This window comes from Trichosurus vulpecula, chromosome 2, assembly GCF_011100635.1.
Source record: "Trichosurus vulpecula isolate mTriVul1 chromosome 2, mTriVul1.pri, whole genome shotgun sequence".
Taxonomy (NCBI): domain Eukaryota; kingdom Metazoa; phylum Chordata; class Mammalia; order Diprotodontia; family Phalangeridae; genus Trichosurus; species Trichosurus vulpecula.
Window position 1 is genome coordinate 9,694,800 of NC_050574.1, and position 17,578 is coordinate 9,712,377.

At 50.1% G+C, this 17,578-nt stretch overlaps 1 protein-coding gene across 1 annotated transcript; it reads right to left on the reverse strand.

The window, feature by feature from the left end:
* Positions 1-590: 590 nt before the first annotated feature.
* On the reverse strand, positions 591-3,581 carry LOC118836199 (platelet glycoprotein VI-like). The gene is made up of 5 exons (XM_036743552.1): positions 3,503-3,581; positions 3,206-3,241; positions 2,725-3,000; positions 1,962-2,234; positions 591-1,101 (listed from the first exon to the last, which is right to left on the reverse strand). The coding sequence occupies exons 1-5, from the start codon at positions 3,534-3,536 to the stop codon at positions 983-985; spliced, it is 738 nt and encodes a 245-aa protein (XP_036599447.1). The 5' UTR covers positions 3,537-3,581; the 3' UTR covers positions 591-982.
* Between the last annotated feature and the right edge of the window lie 13,997 nt (positions 3,582-17,578).

Below are 17,578 nucleotides of genomic sequence, written 5' to 3' on the forward strand. Positions count from 1 at the left end.
CGTTCCCTGGTCAGTGCTCACACCATGTTCAGATACAGTGTAACCCATATACTTGAGGTTCTATAGAACTGGCCCTTGTCAATGGTGAGGCTGTGAGTCTGGGGCTTTCTCCTTTCCTGGTGTCATTTTTTTCTCCCAAAATTGGTCCTGTAGTCCACAACTTCTCTAACATCTATGCTGTGTTCTCTTCCCAGATCCACCTGGTCTGCATATGGCCATCTCCTTCACAGCTGTAATAGAAAGAACATCTGCTTCCTGACAGCCTTGCACCTCAGGGCAACTGGTCTTCCTTTCCCTTGTCTTTTCTAGGTGTGATGGATTTGTTGTTGGGTCCGTTTTCCTTACAGTTACTGAGTCAGTATCTATAGGGCTGTGAAGCCACCCATTCCCTGGATCCCACAAACAGGTAGATGTCCTCCAGGTGGTTGGGGTTTACTATATGTTATTAGATGCTTTTTGGCTTGACTTCTGGACCCGCCCAAATGATTTTACGTAATCTATCCATTTGTCACAGGGTGATTAATAGTTAGGAACCATTATTTTGCCTCCTAACATAAAACAAGCTCTTGTCATGAGACTTTAGAGTTATACAAATGTCTGAAAAGTTTAGAGGACGCAAGATTTGCACTCTGTTGTTGGTTACTTTTTAAAACATATCTCATGAATATGTTAGGATTACACAAGATTCCTTGACAGAGGCAACCACAGAGATAACCCTAAGAAAAAACCCATGTTCTGGACTGAGTCAGCAGTTTCATGATTTTTTCCGGCTCAAAGGTGAGGGTGTAGATGGTGAGAGTCCTCCAAGGTTGGGGTTTGGAAAGGAGCAGGAGCAAGGGACTTGAGTAGAGCGGATAAGATGTGGACGACAAGTCATGTCTTATTGCTGTTCTAGGGGTACCCAACTGGAGGTACTCAGTGGAACCGCTCTTACTGCCTCATTTGAACCCAGTGCTCAGACCAGGGCTTCCTGGGCTACTTCTCAGTGCCTCCTCCAGCTGTGCCAAGCCTCAGCCAGGAAGAATACCAGGATGAGGAGGAGCAGGGCAGCCAGGCTGAGGCGGATGAGATTTTCTGTGGTGTAATCCTGGGAGCCTGCCTCTGAGGGAAGAAAGTTGTCACTGAGACAGGAATAGGGTGTCCTTGTTCCTACACTTCTCATGACGAGAGCATGGGGTCTTTCCCATGGGACTGGGGAGAAAACCTGGCTGTATAGGTGAGAGCTGAGGAGACCTGGGCTGCTGAACTGACTCTTCTTTTCCCCCTCTTCTTTCTGTTCCTCTCTCTTGCTCAGGGTCAGCCCTCATGACCTTGTCCGCAGTCAGGACACTGATTTCCCCAACACTTCTCATGTCTTTTCTCTAATCCTGGCTCCATGGGGGACATATGGCCCAATCCTTTAAGCCTTTTCTCCTCTCCAGGGACAGAACCCTGAGACTCCTAACACAGCAAGGACTGGAAGAGGCAGACCAGGGAAGCCACATGCTGCTATATTGAGAGTCTCTGGTTACTCCCTAGCTGGTGAGTCTACTGGCCCTCAGAGCTTGCTGAGAATTTGAAGGTGTAGATCATCCCCAGTGGCTCCTGGGAATGGGATGAGGAGTGGGGAGACGATGGGGCTACTTTGTCTTGTTTCTGCCCTCTCACCTCTTTTGTCACCCTCCCCTCTTCCAACTTGGTCCAGCCTCTCCCTATTCCTGGCAGGCCCCTGTGGCCTTCACAATTTTTCCACGTGGTGTTCTGAAGTTCTTCCATCTCCAGCCCCTTCCTCACCCTTTAGAGCCCCCTGGGGAGCCCGGGATCTCCCTCACCACAAACTTCCCAGGCTCTGGGCTCTCAAGAGCAGAACAAGGGAAGGGAAGGGACAGAGCATTTACTAAGTCACTTGCAGAGTCAGCCTGGCCACAGTAGTGCATTATGGGCTGATGGGTGGAACAGAGGTCTAGCTGGGGATTGCTCACCTGTGACCCTGAGCTCCAGCAGGTCACTGGGGGCTGTCCAGAGGAAGGGAAGCTGACTGTGAAAGCTGTAGCATCGGTAAGCAGCGGTCTCAGCAGGGATGGGGAAATCTGCATGGCCTTCACTTTCCCAGTACTGGGGGCTATTGGCCCCTTCCTCCTTAATCAGAACGAAATTGTCAAACCTGTAGTCTGACTGACAGCAGAGGGTTGCTTCTTGTCCTGAGGCCAGCTCAGGGCTGGGCAGAGCTGAGAGGGAAGGTTTGCTGAATAGGCCTGAGGGAGAAGAGCTTGGAGTTAGGAGACATCCCCTCCTTTCCCGTGCCCGGACCTGAGCTGGGAGAGGGTCCAGGGATCTCTGACTCTCTCCTCCTCTTTCCTTTCTTGAAGATGACAAATGGGATGGGAGAGCCCCCTCTGTCTCCCAGGGAGCCCAGGTTACCCTGTCTCTGGAGGTGAGAGCTGAGGGGCCCCTCTTCCCTCTGGCCCCAAGATTGGATCTGGCTCATGGAGGAGGGACCAGGATTAAAGCAAAGGGAGTAGCAGAGGATCAGGTGGGAGAGGTCAGGAGAGACAGAAGGGCTTTGGCCCAGGTGCTGACCTTGGGGTGGCTCCCTCCCCAGGGCCACCCTGGGGCTACTCCTGGCCCTCTAGAGACCTCAGGGTCCGGCTGCCGTGGTGGTTCTAGGAGCTTCTCCCCATCACTGTCTTCCCTTGGTGGGCGAGGGAGACACAGACCGAGGCCTGGCTGAAGGGCCTGCCTCACCTGTCACCACCAGTGTCAGCCGCTCGCTGCTTTCTGACCAGTGAAACTGGTTGTGGTAGAAGCAGTAATAACTCCCTGCAGCGTCCTTGGTCACAGAAGAGATGTGGAACTTGGCCTGTCTCTCGGTTCTATGCATACTTTTGGAGTAAGAGCTTCCTTTTTTCCACAGACGATACCCATGTGCTCCAGGAGGCCCCCTGCACCAGAGAGTCACTGGATCCCCATAGGGGATCAAAGACCCTGGCTCAGCCCAGAGGGAGGGTCTAGGGAGGAATCCTGGAAGATAATCAGAGTCTGAAAGCCTCGTCACCCCCTTCCCCTGCCCATCATCCTCCAAGACTCCCGGCCAAGAGGTTCTTGCTAGAACTCCTCCCCTCCCCCCACTAGCTCCTGTTCCAGCACGTTGGTTGCTCAGTCAGTGCAGAGACAGGATAGGGGCAGCAGGATTGGGGAGGAGGAGAGAGGGGAAGAAGGAGCTTACCTGCCTCAACTCTGATCCTCATGCCCATACACAGTCCTGTTGGAGAAGACCCCCATTAGATGTGACTCACCACACCCTTCTCAGAGAGGAAGGGGATGAAGGCTGGGGGCTGCACTGGGAAGGGTTGGGTAGCTGTCAGGAGCCCTGTTCCTTCCCCCCACTCACTATGTATCCTTTAAGCAATTGGATCTTCTCTGTAAACATGTTTGAATGTAGGGAAGGGAGGCTGGACCCCAGGGTCTGACTATCTGGCCCCCTTGTCCAGGGCCTCCTGGGATCCCCCCCACCAGGACTTACCAAAGCACACCAGGGCCATGAGAGAGGGGAACATGGTGAGCCCAGCCACTGGGGAGAGGAAGGACAGACCTCTGGCTAAGTGGATGGACAGGCAAAAGCACAGGGTGTGGTCAGAGCCAGGCTTGTGCTGTTTTCCAATCTCCCATCTCCTTCCCCTAGTGGGGTTCCCAGCTCATGGGCAGGGTGATGTAGGGTCAGGTGGCAGAAGCAAGGGGAAGACACCCACTCATGACAAGTTCTGGGAGGTGGCTTCTTAGGGACAATCCGAGGTCTACCAGAATGGGGCTCTGAGTGAGGGATTGGGAAGCCCCAGCTTGAGAGCTGGCTCTGCTCTGAACTTGCTAGGTGGTCTTGTCTACACCCTGGGATTCTCACCTTCAGCTTTCTCCTCTGTATGATCCGGGCAAGAGGTGTCTTCAGTGAGCTAGCTCTGTGTACTGTTGGCTTTGAGGTTCTGTAATGATTGATCTGACTCCCCAAGTGCACCCTGCCTCTGCCCTCAGCCTAGACTTAAAACTACTCTTCTTCAAAAGCTGTGATTAATGTGGAAGGGTGAGGGTGAAACCATCCAGACCTTAACTAGGCAAGGACACTTTCTGATTGAATCAAACAATCAGAACTGAGTGGGAACAGGGTCTGTATATCTCCCTGAATCAACCCAAGCAATTGTGTGAGAGAGATTGGGTCATGCCCCAAGCACATATGAAAGGAAGAAGTGTCCTCAGACTTGGAGGGAGAGGTTCTTGGGAGGCGGATTTAAGAGATTGGAGCAAGCATGGCTGACTTTCCAGCTCCTCTTTGAGAAGCAAAGGGGAGACTGAGCTAAGGCAGAGAAGGGAGATATCAGGGAAAGTCATCATTTCTTCTTTTTTTTCAGAGACAATCAGGGTCAAGTGATTTTCCCAGGGTCGCACAGCTAGTCTGTCTGAAGCCAGATTTGAACTCAGGTCCTCCTGACTCCAGGGCAGATGCTCTGTCCACTGTACCACCTAGGTGCCCCAAAATCATCATCTCTACAGGTGTCTCCAAGAGAAGGATCAAGGCTAGGGGAAGTCTTAAGCAAAGGTCATCTCTTTCCCCATCCCTTTCCTGATGTCTGTGTATTCATTCACTATAATAGGATCTGCTGTTTTGTTACTCAATAGTTTCTAGTAAACTGATTTAACCTCAACCACAAAGAGGTCAGGAGTTAATTAGATATAGATGTAAATTTAAGGTTAGGCATAGAACCCAACCTTTGCCTAGGTTTTAGGAATTTTCCTAATTGGGGGCTCAGAGCTATTATGACTGGACTTGGAACTTTTCATCTAAAATAACCTCCTAAAACTGAGGAGGGAGGAATCAATTGAACCTTAGGGACTACTTTATTACCCACCCCCCTCCCCGGACTTAAAATGAGCTAATTATTTTAACATTGTTACAATATATTTTTATATTTCTTACATATTTACTTTATAGAACCCCCTCCCCAAATCCTCTCTTGTAACAATCAAACAAGTAAATACAGCAACTGAGTAAATCAATCAACAAGCATTTATTAAGCACCTACTTTGTTGCTAAGCAACAGGAATATACAGAAAGGTAAAAAACATTGATCCTGTCCTCAAGGAACTAACATTCTTTTTTTTTTTTTGAGGGGGGAAGGCAGGGCAATTAGGGTTAAGTGACTTGCCCAAGGTCACACAGCTAGTAAGTATGTCACGTGTCTGAGGTCAAATTTGAACTCAGGTCCTCCTGACTCCAGGGCCTGTGCTCTACTCACTGCACCACCTAGTTGTCCCCAAGGAGCTAACATTCTAATGGAAGAAACAACATGTATATGACTATGAAGGCTTCCTGCAGGAGGTGGATTGGAGGTGAGTCTTGAAGGAAGCCAGGGAAGCCAGAAGGTGAAGGTGAGGAAGGACAGTCCGTAGAAGACTTAAGAATAGAGTATTAGGTGTTATGAACAGCCAACGGGCCACTGTAGCCGGGTCACAGGTAGGTGGAAGAAAACCGAAGAGTAGGGTAAGAAGACTCAGAGGTGAGTGCATGGCTGTAGTGGGACGGGGCCGTGTTGTAAAGGGCCTTGAAGTCCGGACGGGATCTCTTTTGGATCCTGGAGTTCATGGGGAGCTGCTGGAGTTTGCTGCATGGGGAGGGGGTGCAATGATGTGGTCAGACCACTCTGTTGGCTGAGGGGAGGATGGATTGGAGTGGGGAGAGACAAGGGAGGGCGACCAGTTAGAAGGCTTCTGCAATAGTCGAGGTGGGAGGTGAGGAGTGTCTGTGAGAGCAGAGACAAGGGGATGTTTTGAAGACAGAAATGACAACAGATTGAATATGTGGGGTGAGTGAGAAGTAGGGAATGACTCTGGGGTTATCGGGGTGGACGACGGTGCCTGTGGTTATAACTGGGAAGTTTGGAAGAATGGAGAGCCTGAGAAGGTTAATGAGTTTTGTTGAGTGCCAACTTCTGTTAGTCAGTCAACAAACATTCAGGCCATGGGGAGCTACTGAAGGATTCAGAGTGAGGAGGGAGATGAATGGAAAGGAATAAGATCCAAGTGCCACAGAGGCGTGGCTGGAGGGGACCTCCAAGCCTGTTTCAGCCCAAACCTGAATTTTATTGTTGGAGAAACTAAGGCTACCTCAGGACCTCTCAGGAAGAGCAGGGCCAAGGCCTCTAATTAAAACCCTGAGTTCTTCCCACCGCAGAGCGAAATCAGTCTGTGAGGTGTGGAGCATCGGTGACTAGGTGATATGGGGAAGTTGGAAGGGAGCCTGTATTAAGTCTGAGGTGTCGGTGAGACATGCAGTGGGGGGAGATTCCTGGGAGGGGTTTGAAGACACAGAACTAGAGGAGGGAGCGGGGTTGGACGTGCACATTTGGGAGCCCTTGGTGACACTTGGTGACAGGGTAGAGAAAGGACAAGTGTGGCAGGAGGAAGGGCTGGGCTTAAGTCCTGCCCCAGACCCTGGGGCTCCCTCTGCCTCAGCTTCCCCTTCTCTGAAATGGGGCTAGTGATAGCACCTACCTCACAGGGCTGAGATGGTGCCTTATGTAGTGCTCTGTATGCATGAAAATGTGAGCTATTATTAGTATTCTCGTTCTTCAGTGGCATCTGCTCTGTGCCAGGCGCTGTGCTGGGCGCTTGGAGCACAGTGGCAAAGGAGGAGGAAACACAGGAGTACTCGATGAACTCAGATCTGCACAGAGCGGGTAAGTGCTGGGGATTTTGGGAGGAGTGTTCTCTATGCAGGAATGATTCCTTAAGCCGTGGTTGGTGTGGACAGGAGATTTCTAAGGAGGAATGTGTGTGTGTGTGTGTGTGTGTGTGTGTGTGTGTGTGTGTGTGCGCGTGCGCGCGCGCGCACAAGCCAAAAGAAGAGAAGGTGACTGGGGCTCTGGACTTGGACATGCTTAAGTTCTCACTGCTGGAAAGCCTGGCTTTGGGGCAGCATTAGGAACTGGAAGGTTCCATAGGCTCTCAGGGGATTCCTGCGCTGTGGTCTTCCCAGATGGAAGGTCTGGGGGTGGATCTGGAAGGGCATTGGAGCCTGGAGTTTCAGAGGGTCCCCCTTCCCTATGTTGCCTTTCTCCCACCCACCCTACCTGCTCCCTTCAGCTCTGGGCAGCTCTCTCCTGGTGTTGCCCCCGAGGGTGGCTTCATGTGCTGAGTTGGCAGGAAGAGGGATGGACAAATGGCAGGATGGACTGATGCACAGGCTGGCCTGTGCTGTGCTGGGCTGTGCTGGACTGGGATGGCCCTTTTAGAGAAGTCTCCCAGGTAAGAGATGGCTCCCCTCCTACTGACTCCTAACTCAGCTTCTGTCTTGATACTTGGAGAACAGCTGAAAGCTAGGGAACAGAGGGGACTGGTTACCTAGCATGCCTGGCTTCTGCCCCATCTAGGCACACTCTGGTGTGAAGCATCCCCTCTGCCCTTCAGAGCCCCGGGTCTATGGGCCTTCTCAGAATCTCTCTCCCCAGGACAGCCCAGCCCAGCCCAGGCTAGCCCAGGTCATTCTGATCCAGCCCAGTCCAGCCCAGTATGCTCCAGACCAACCCATGCCAGCCCATGCCAGCCCAGGCCTAGGACTCTTCAAAGCAGAGAAAGGAAGCAAATATGGGCTACCCTGTGGGCCCCCAGGTCTGAGGACTGTCCTGAGCTGCCTGCTCTCAGCTGCAAAGTGGGCAGGAGACAGAAAAGTCTGACACCAGGCCTAGCATGTGCTGGCAGGAACTGCCTTCTCCTACCCTAAGAATCCAGGCCTACCCTTTCCTATGTGAAACCAGTGAAATGGGGAACGTGATTTCTCAAGGCTCCTTTGGTCTCTTTATTCAACTGGAGTTGAATGTTTCAGATGACTCAGGGTCAGGAAGGAGAGCTAATGCGTGGGATGACAAAGTCATGATCCAAAGGAGGTTTTGTTAGGTTAAACTGCTGGGCCAAACTGGGTGAGATGAAGCAAGATCAGGCCTTCCCCAGCTCACCTGGTTGGACAGTGTTTAATCTAGCAGGAGAAATGTCTGGAGCCTCATCCGTCAGCAAGCATTAGTCAACCACCAACTATGTACTGACTAAGTGTTGGGGACACAAGTACAAAGAATGAAGCCATGACAAGGGGCTTAGGCCTTTGTGGAGCGGATGGCAGATATGTTCAGCATAAACATAAAGGGAATCATCAGCTCTGGTAACGAGCTCCAGTGTTACCGGACATGACTGCATAGAGGCGATGTTAGAAGCAGTTCAGCAAGTCCCGTTGAGCCGAATGAGTGTGCCCTTCTCTGCACTGTTGTGATGAGCCTGTTCACGGGATGGGTGGCTCTGACTCTTCCGTGTGTTCTTTCTCCATCTTCACTCAAGTTGGTTGATGGTCTAGGCTGACCATCAGCATTTCTGTTCCTGGGGGGTCCTGGGGACTGGTTACTGGGTGGGCTATTGGAGTCCGCCTAAGGGAAGATCTGGAAAGCTCCATGTTTATAGGCAGTTACATAGACCAGAGGTGAAAGCTCTGGAACTGGAGTCAGGAACCTGAGTTCAAATCCTGCCTCAGAGACTTATTGAGGCACCTTGAGCAAACACCATCTAGGTCCGCTTATTTCCTCATCTATAAAATTCGGGAGTGGGGCACATGAAAAGTGCCTGCCTTGTGGGCTTGTTGTGAGATCAAACGAGATAATTTGGGTAAAGAACTTTGTCGGCCATTGTGATTGTGATTATGAGGATCATGATTTGAACATAGGTTCTTGGGGAAGAGAAGGACAGGGAGGTCTGAGTCAGGCTAGGGGTAGCCACAGGCCAGGGGACTCTTGGAGCCAGGATGGCTGTTCCCAGGTGAGGGGAAGTCTAGGTCTCCCAATGGCCCAGGGCCACTTTGACCTGCTCTTTAGATCAGTAGTTTAGGGGTTACCTAGTACAAGTCACTCACTTACATATTCTGGACCTGAGGCTGAGAGGCTGAGGGACTTTCCAGGTTCACACGGGCAGCAGCAAAGCTGAAATCTGCAGTGAGGGTCTTTGACAAGACGGAGGGCTTTCCCACTGCACCCCTGGAGGAGATGGTGGCATCTGTTGTGTGGGGGAGTTGGTGTTGGCCGGCTGGGGCTTCACCGGGGGCTCCACGAGTGCCTCTAGCTCAGAACGTGGAAACAGGAACGCGCCCTCTTTCACAGGAATCTGTTCCTCCTCCATATTTCCCCTTTTCTGTCGAGTGCATCCCCATCCTCCTAGACCCTCTGGGTCACAATCCGAGAGTCATTGCTGACATTTCCCTCTTCCTCATTCTTCTGGATGTCATAACTCACGTGGGAGTGGGTGTATTTTTGCTGCTTCCTTTTAGTACTTGGTGAACACCAGGAACGCTGACTGGTGAGAAGGGGAAGGGAAAGAGGTAGACCACCTGACTTCAGAGTTCCTAACCTGGCTCTGATGCCCTACCTGAAACCTTTGTGTGACTGCTCTGCAGTTCTGGGCCTCAGTTTCCACCTTTGTGAAATGAGGAGGTAGAGCTAGATGACTTCCCACACCTAGTACAATGCCTGGTGCATAGTAGGTGCTTAAAGAATTCTTGTTTCTAGATTGGTTGGCTGGTCCTAGGATCCTGTGACTGAGAGGGAGGCTTCCTGGAAAGTGTTTGAGAGAGGAGGGATGGGGACAAGGCTGGGTGCATGGGCCCCATCACTATTTATAACGTAGCCAAGGGCATTTAAGGGTGGGTTCTGGGGTGGGGCACCTATAGTTTGGGTTGGGCTTCCTTCCTTGGTTGGAATTGGTTGGATCATTTCCTCAGCAGTTACTTTGAATGCCACCTCTCTGCCTTCCTGTGCATCTAGCCCCAGGGCTCAAGCAAGGGGACTCCTCACCTTTCTTGGCTCCTCATTGGTTGTACCAGACCTTGGCCAGGTCAGCTTTGCCAGTGGTTGGTTGGTTGGTTGTTGTCCTTCATTCTTGAAGAGGACCAAAATGACATCGCTAGGCTCGAGTCAAGATTCCATGTGTCCCACTGTGGTTGATCAGGCCAACACAAGCTTGGAATGCACTACCACAGGTCAGGCACAAATAGTCCATGTGAACATTTGGGGTGGATATTCTAAATTTGTGCATCCTGCATTTCCTCTGAGCTGTTTCAATTCTGCTTTGCTCATAGAGCGCAGTACCTTCTCTGATGTGGAAACACCATGCTGAGTGGTCCTGTGACAGTATCTCCCATGTCACACAGTCAATTCCAAAGTTCTTGAGAGAGATCTTGAGAGTGTCCTTGTATTGCTTCTTCTGACCACCATGTGAATGCTTGCCCTGTGTGAGTCCTCCATCAAACAATCTTTTAGGCAATCATATGTTTTGCATTCAAACAACATGGCCAGCCCATTGGAGCTGAGCTCTCTGAAGCAGAGTTTGAATACTTGGCAGTTTAGTTTGAGAAAGGACCTCAGCGTCTGGTACCTTATCCTGCCAGGTGATCTTCAGAATCTTCAAGACAATTCAAATAGAAGTGATTCAGTTTCCTGGCATGGCGCTGGTAGACTGTCCAGGATCCACAGACATACAACAATGAGGTCAGCACAATGGCTCTATAGGCCTTCAGTTTGGTGGTCAGTCTAATACCTCTTCTCTCCCATACTTCCCTTCAGAGCCTCTCAAACACTGAGCTAGCTCTGGCAATGCATGTGTCAACCTCATTATCGATGTGTACGTCCCTGGAAAGTACACTACCAAAGTAAGTGAACTTATCCACCAGACCTTGGCCACGTCAGCTTTGCCAGTGATGACCAGCAGGAGATCTTGGCCATGTTCATGAGGGGTTCTGGCCATGAGGAAAGGATAAGGTCAAGGGCTGGGGCTGCCTCTCCTTTCTCTCCTCTCTGCTTCAGAGAGCTCATGGGCTGGCCACGTTGTTCGAATGCAAAACATATGATTGCCTAAAAGACTGTTTTATGGAGAACTCACACAGGGCAAGCATTCACATGGTGGTCAGAAGAAGCAATACAAGGACACTCTCAAGATCTCTCTCAAGAACTTTGGAATTGACTGTGTGACATGGGAGACACTGTCATGGGACCGCTTAGCATGGCATTCCCATGTCAGAGAAGGTGCTGTGCTCTATGGGCAAAGCAGAATTGACACAGCTCAAAGGAAATGTAGGATGCTCAAATTTAGAATATCCACCCCAAATGTTCACACAGATTATTTGTGCCTGACCCGTGGTAGAGCATTCTGAGCTCATATTAGTCTGCTCAGCCACAGTCAGACACATTGAATCTTGACTCAAGCCTAGCGATGTCATTTTGGTCCTCTTCAAGAATGAAGGACAACAACCCACCAACTGACCAACCAACCAACCAACCAACCAGACTGACTCCACCCCAACCTGGCCCTGCCCCTTCTTCCTCTAACTCCATGAAAGGGAAAATTTTAAAGCCAACATTTATTAAGCACCACTTGTGTACAGGGTCTGATAATCAGTGTTGGAGCTAAGAGATTGACATTGCATAGATCTTGACCTCAAGTAACTTATAATCTAATGAGGAGGGACGGAACAAGCATTTATGTGCCAGGCACTGTGCTCAGTGCTTTACAGTATTATTTCATTTGATCCTTACAACAACCTACTTTACACTTATTTTACAGATGGAAAAGTGAGCCATAGAGGTTAAGTGATTTGTACTGTGAGTGTCTGTGGCTGGCTCACAGATGGTTGTGGTAGATGTCCAGAGTAAGGGCTGTGAGAGTCAGGAGTGAGAGAGCTCTCGACTGTATGAAGTGTATGTGCCAGTCTCACAAAGGCTCAATGAAGGCAGTAATATCGGAGCTGCCTCAGGAAGGAAGGGAAATCAATAGCTAGATGTGGTACAGGGATGTTGGGTAGCAAAGGTCTGGAGGTGGGAGAGATCAGGACCACAACCTCCCTTTGCCACCTCACATCTCCTCCACTGGAGCAGGTAGTAGCTGACACTCTCCCTCTTGATGGGCTTCTTAAGTTGATGTCCCTCTGTTTCCAGCCTTCTGCCCATCAAACACAGCCATGGCCCTGGCATCCCAGGCCCTCCCAAGCAGTAGGAGGAAGGGGTAGGCTCTCTGGATCTGGTGATGTAAGTACTCCTATAGATGGGGATGGGGCTGGCCAGCAGCACCCCCTGCCTCAGCCTCAGTCAGACTCTCAAACTACAGAGTCCCGTGCTCTCCTACGCCTGTCTTGTGGCTGGGCTGGGACAGAAGGGGGCTTCTGCTGCATTGGCATCCAGCTCATGCCCAGTAACCACAGGTGTCCCCAATGGTCTGTCCTAGGCCTGATGCCCTTTCTAGACTAGCTCACCCAGTGACCTCATCAGCTTCCATCCACTCAGATACCATCTCTATGAAGATGATTCCCAGATCTGTCTCTCTCTCTTTGTCTCCCCCTCTCTGTCTCTGTCTTCCTCTCTTCCTCTCTCCCTCTCTGTCTTCCTCTCTCATTCTCTCTGTCTTCCTCTGTCTCTCTCCCTCTCTCCTCTCTCCTCTCTCTTTCTCTCTCTCTCTCTCTCTCTCTCTCTCTCTCTCTCTCTCTCTCTCTCTCCTCTCTCTCTCTCTGTCTCTACCTCTGTCTCTCTCTCCCTCCCTCCTTTCTCTCTCTCTCTCTCTTCCTCTCTCTCCTTCTCTATCTCTCCCAATCTCTTCCTCCTTCTCTCTATTTCTGCCTGTCTCTCTCTCTCTTCCCTCCTCTCTCTCTCTGTCTCCCTCTCTCCCTCCTTTCTCCCTCTCTCCCTCCCTATCTCTCCCATCTTCCTCCCTCTCTCTACCTCTGTCTCTCTCCCTCTCTCCTCTCTCTCTTTCTCTCTGTCTTCCTCTCTCTCTCTCTCTCATTCTCTTTCTTTTTCTCTGTCTTCCTCTTTCTCTCCTTCTGTCTTCCTCTCTCTCTTTTTCTCTCTGTCTTCCTCTCTCCTCTCTCTGTCTTCCTCTCTCCCTCCTTTCTCTCTCCCTCCCTATCTCTCCCATCTTCCTCCCTCTCTCTGCCTCTGTCTCCACCTCTGTCTCTCTCCCTCTCTCCTTTCTCTCTCTCTCTCTCTTCCCTCCCAATTTCCTCCTCCCTCTCTCTGTCTCTACCTCTGTCTCTCTCTCCCTCCCTCCTTTCTCTCTCTCTCTCTTCCTCTCTCTCCCTCTTTATCTCTCCCAATATCTTCCTCCTTCTCTCTATTTCTGCCTGTCTCTCTCTCTCCTCCCTCCTCTCTTTCTCTGTCTTCCTCTCTCTCTCCTTCTCTCTCTGTCTCCCTATCTCTCCCATCTTCCTCCCTCTCTCTACCTCTGTTTCTCTCTCTCTCTCTCTCTCTCTCTCTCTCTCTCTCTCCTCCCCCCCAGTCTCTTCCTCCTTCTCTCTGTTTCTGCCTGTCTCTCTCCTCCCTCCTCTCTCTCTGTCTTCCTCTCTCTCTCTCCTTCTCTCTCTCTCTCCCTCTTTCTCTCTCCCTCCCTCCCTATCTCTCCCATCTTCCTCCCTCCCTCTACCTCTGTCTCTACCTCTGTCTCTCTCCCTCTCTTCTTTCTCTCTCTCCCCCCTCTCTGCCTCTCTCTTCTCCATTTCTCTCCCACTGTCTCTCTCTCCTTCTCTCTCTCTCAATCTCTCCCTCCCTTTCTCTATCTTTGTCTCTCTTCCTTTTCTCCCCCTGTCTGTCTTGCTTTCTCTCTTTCCCTCATTTATACATGCACACACATTTGTATACATGTGTATGTATACATGCATGTGCGTATGTATACATGCATATATGTATGTAAGATGTGTTCAGAGAGGACCAGCACCTCTGGGGTGAGGACTTGCTGAGCCCTGCTTAGGGCTGCTCCTCCACCTTTAGTGTCCATCTGTTGCCCAACTCTCACCTGTGGCTCCAAGAAGCTGTAGCATGCACAGCAGCCACACACAGATAAAAGTGTTCAGCGGATGGGCTAAACCAGATTGAGGGTAAAGGACAGGCCTCAAACCCATCAGTAAGATAGGGGGATGTCTTCCCCAAGTGCATGAAGACTTTTCCCCTGGTGGAACGAGCAGATGAGAACAATTTGTTCTAACGGCCACGAAGGCAGCTGAAGCATGCACTTAGAGCTTGGTCAGACATCAAAGATACCAAGGTTACCCACAGCACCTTGGGCCATTGCCAGCCATCTTTTGCCTTGAACCCGGACTTGGATGACTCTGGAAGAGAGAGTGAGGCTGATGACTTTGTGCAACTCTGTCTCAGCTAAATCCAATTCATGAGCAAATCAAGACGTCACCCGGGATGTCGCTGGTCCTCTTCAAAAACAAAGGATGAACAGCAACAACAGCAACACACACACTCAGATACAGACACAGACACACAGATGCAGACATGGACACAGACACAGATACAGACACAGACACAGATACAGACTACCACACACTCACAGACACGCAGACACAGACACACACTCAGACACACACTCAGACACAGACCCAGACACACAGATACAGACACAGATACAGACACAGACACGGACTACAGACACAGATACAGATACAGACACACACACACTCAGAAACAGACACAGACATGCAGACACAGACACAGACACACAGACACAGATACAGACACAGACACGGATACAGACACACACATGCAGACACAGACACACACAGACACAGATACAGACACAGACACAGATACAGGCACACACACACTCAGACACAGACACAGACACGCAGACACAGACACACAGACACAGACACAGATATAGACACAGACACAGATACAGACTACTGCACTCAGACACGCAGACACAGACACAGACACAGACACACAGACACAGATACAGACATACACACACTCAGACACAGACACAGACATGCAGACACACACACACACAGACACAGACACTCAGACACAGACATACACTCAGACACAGACACGCAGACACAGATACATAGACACAGATACAGACACAGACACACTCAGATACAGACACAGACACAGACATGGACACAGACACAGATACAGACACAGACACACTCAGATACAGACACAGACATGGACACAGACACAGATACAGACACAGACACAGGTACAGACACACACACGCAGACACAGACACACACAGACACACAGACACAGATACAGACACAGATACGGATACAGACACACACACACGCAGACACAGACACACACAGACACAGATACAGACAAAGATACAGGCACACACACACTCAGACACAGACACAGACATGCAGACACAGACACACAGACAGACACACAGACACAGATACAGACACAGACACACACACACTCAGATACAGACACAGACACACAGACACAGACACGGACACAGACACAGATACAGACACAGACACAGATACAGACACAGACACACTCAGATACAGACACAGACACACAGACACAGATACAGATGCAGACACACACACTTAGACACAGACACACAGACACAGACACACACTCAGACACAGATACACACACACTCAGACACAGACACAGACACGCAGACACACACATCACTAACCTCTTTCCTGAATTTCAGTCCTCACTAGTGTCTTTGGTCGCCTCTCACAGGCATCTCAAATATGACATGATTGAGACATACTCATTATCTCTCCCCAAGTCCACCTCACCTCTGACTTCCCCTATTCCTTTCAGATTTACTGAGCTTCTTCCAGCCCCTTAAGCCTGCCATCTCAGCTTTGTGCCTCCTTTACCTCTGATCCAAACTTTCAGACTGTACTGGTACATCAGCCTCCTCCCTCCACAAGCTGCCTCTGTTTCTGGGATCCCCTCCTCCATTGGTGAGTTCCCATCCAGAACCTTCATTTGAGAAAGTGCCCAAACCAGCCATGCTCATCCCTCTGTGTATGTCTGTGCCTCCTCCCAGCAACCTTCTCACCCTGGATGGCTCCCTCCTCTGATTGGTCAGAAGGTGCCCAAGCAGCCGCACACTCCTGATTCTCTGAACCACTCCACTGTCCCCCTCCCCCACTTTTAAGTACCTCTCCATGTGGGGTCTTCTCCCATTAGAATGGAAACTCCTCAACAGCAGGGGCTCTCTTGCTTTCTGCTTGTAGGTTTCTCAGTACCTGGCACAGTGCCTAGCTAGTATGCACTTAAGAAATTGTGTGTGTGTGTGTGTGTGTGTGTGTGTGTGTGTGTGTGTGTGTGTGTCTATCGGTCTGTCTCTGTGTGTCAGTCTGTGTGTGTGTGTGTGTGTATGTATGTGTGTTTGTGTCAGTCTGTGTTGGTCTGTGTTGATCTGTGTGTGTGTGTCCATGTTTGTCTGTGTGTGTGTGTGTGTGTGTGTTTGTCTCTGTCCATGTTTGTCTCTGTGTGTGGATCTGTCAGCCTATCTTTGTGTGTCAGTCTGTGTGTGTGTGTGTGTGTATGTGTGTGTGTGTTGGTCTGTGTGTCTGTGTCTGTCAGTCTGTCTCTGTCTGTCTGTCCATGGCCAGGTCCTATTGCTTCTACCTTCCTCCCATCCTCTGCCTCCACCTCCCTCCCTCCTGTCACGCACTTAGCCTGCAGGAGGCTCTCATAACTCAGGTCTCAGCTCTCTGCTGGGCATCCTTGCATCTTGGGGTCAGTTTCTCCTCCCTTGTTGGCTTCCTCTTATGTCTCCTAAAGCCTCATGTGAGGATTTCTTTGAGCAATGACCCATCTTACTTATGCTGTGAAACCTCCTTATGTAATAGCCCCACCTTCCCCAAACAATGATTTGGTTTGTAGTCTCTCAGCCAGCACCTTCGAGGCAGCCACGTGTATGGACCAGATGGTGGACCAAAGGGTCCTGCCCTCATCTTTGCTTCACTTGCTGCCTGGTCCAGAAGTTACTGCTCAGTATGTGTGTCTTAGGGACCATTTTCTCTTCCTGAGAACAGATATGGTTTTTGCCAGAGGGGCTTCATTTCTTTTCAGGTTGATTTTATCAGTCTTACTCATACAAACCTTTTTCTGCCCCTTTTACCAAGTGTGAAGTTGTAATATCAATTAAGTTGGGGCTTTCTTACTGTTTTAAAATGATTAATTAAGTGTCTTTGAGTCTTACTAGGTGCTAAGCCCCAGGCCCAAACTCCTTTTAGGTGCTAAACCTATGTGGGGGTGAATTGGTAACTAAGGTGGGGCCCCAGGTGGACCCTGATTAGATCTTTGCTCCAAAGTTTGCCCCAAACCCCTAATTACTAGGTGCTAAGCCTATGTGGGTGTGAAGTTCCCAGGGTCCTAAGGGGAGGTGCTAACTCCAGAGCCAATCATAGCAACCTAAGTTCTGGTCATTCTGATGACGTTTGATGACTTCTGAAACAGTATAAGAAGAGAAGACAGAGCTATTTGCTCAGGGCTCTCACTCTTGGTGGCACACTGATGTGGAGATTCCGGGCAGCTGTAGTTAAGAGCCCTCCAGCTTGCCAGGACATCTGGACTCGGATTTCTTGGTAACTACGAATTGCGATTAGGTCTGTTTCTAATGTATCTTTGTATTTGTATTTGCTCTGAAGCTCAGGGTGCTGACTTTTTCCGCTGAACTAAGTGAATGATGTCTGTATGTTGGATTGAAATAAGATTGTCATGCCCTTAACGTTGCTTTCCTTAGTAAAGCAGATCAAAAGAACCTA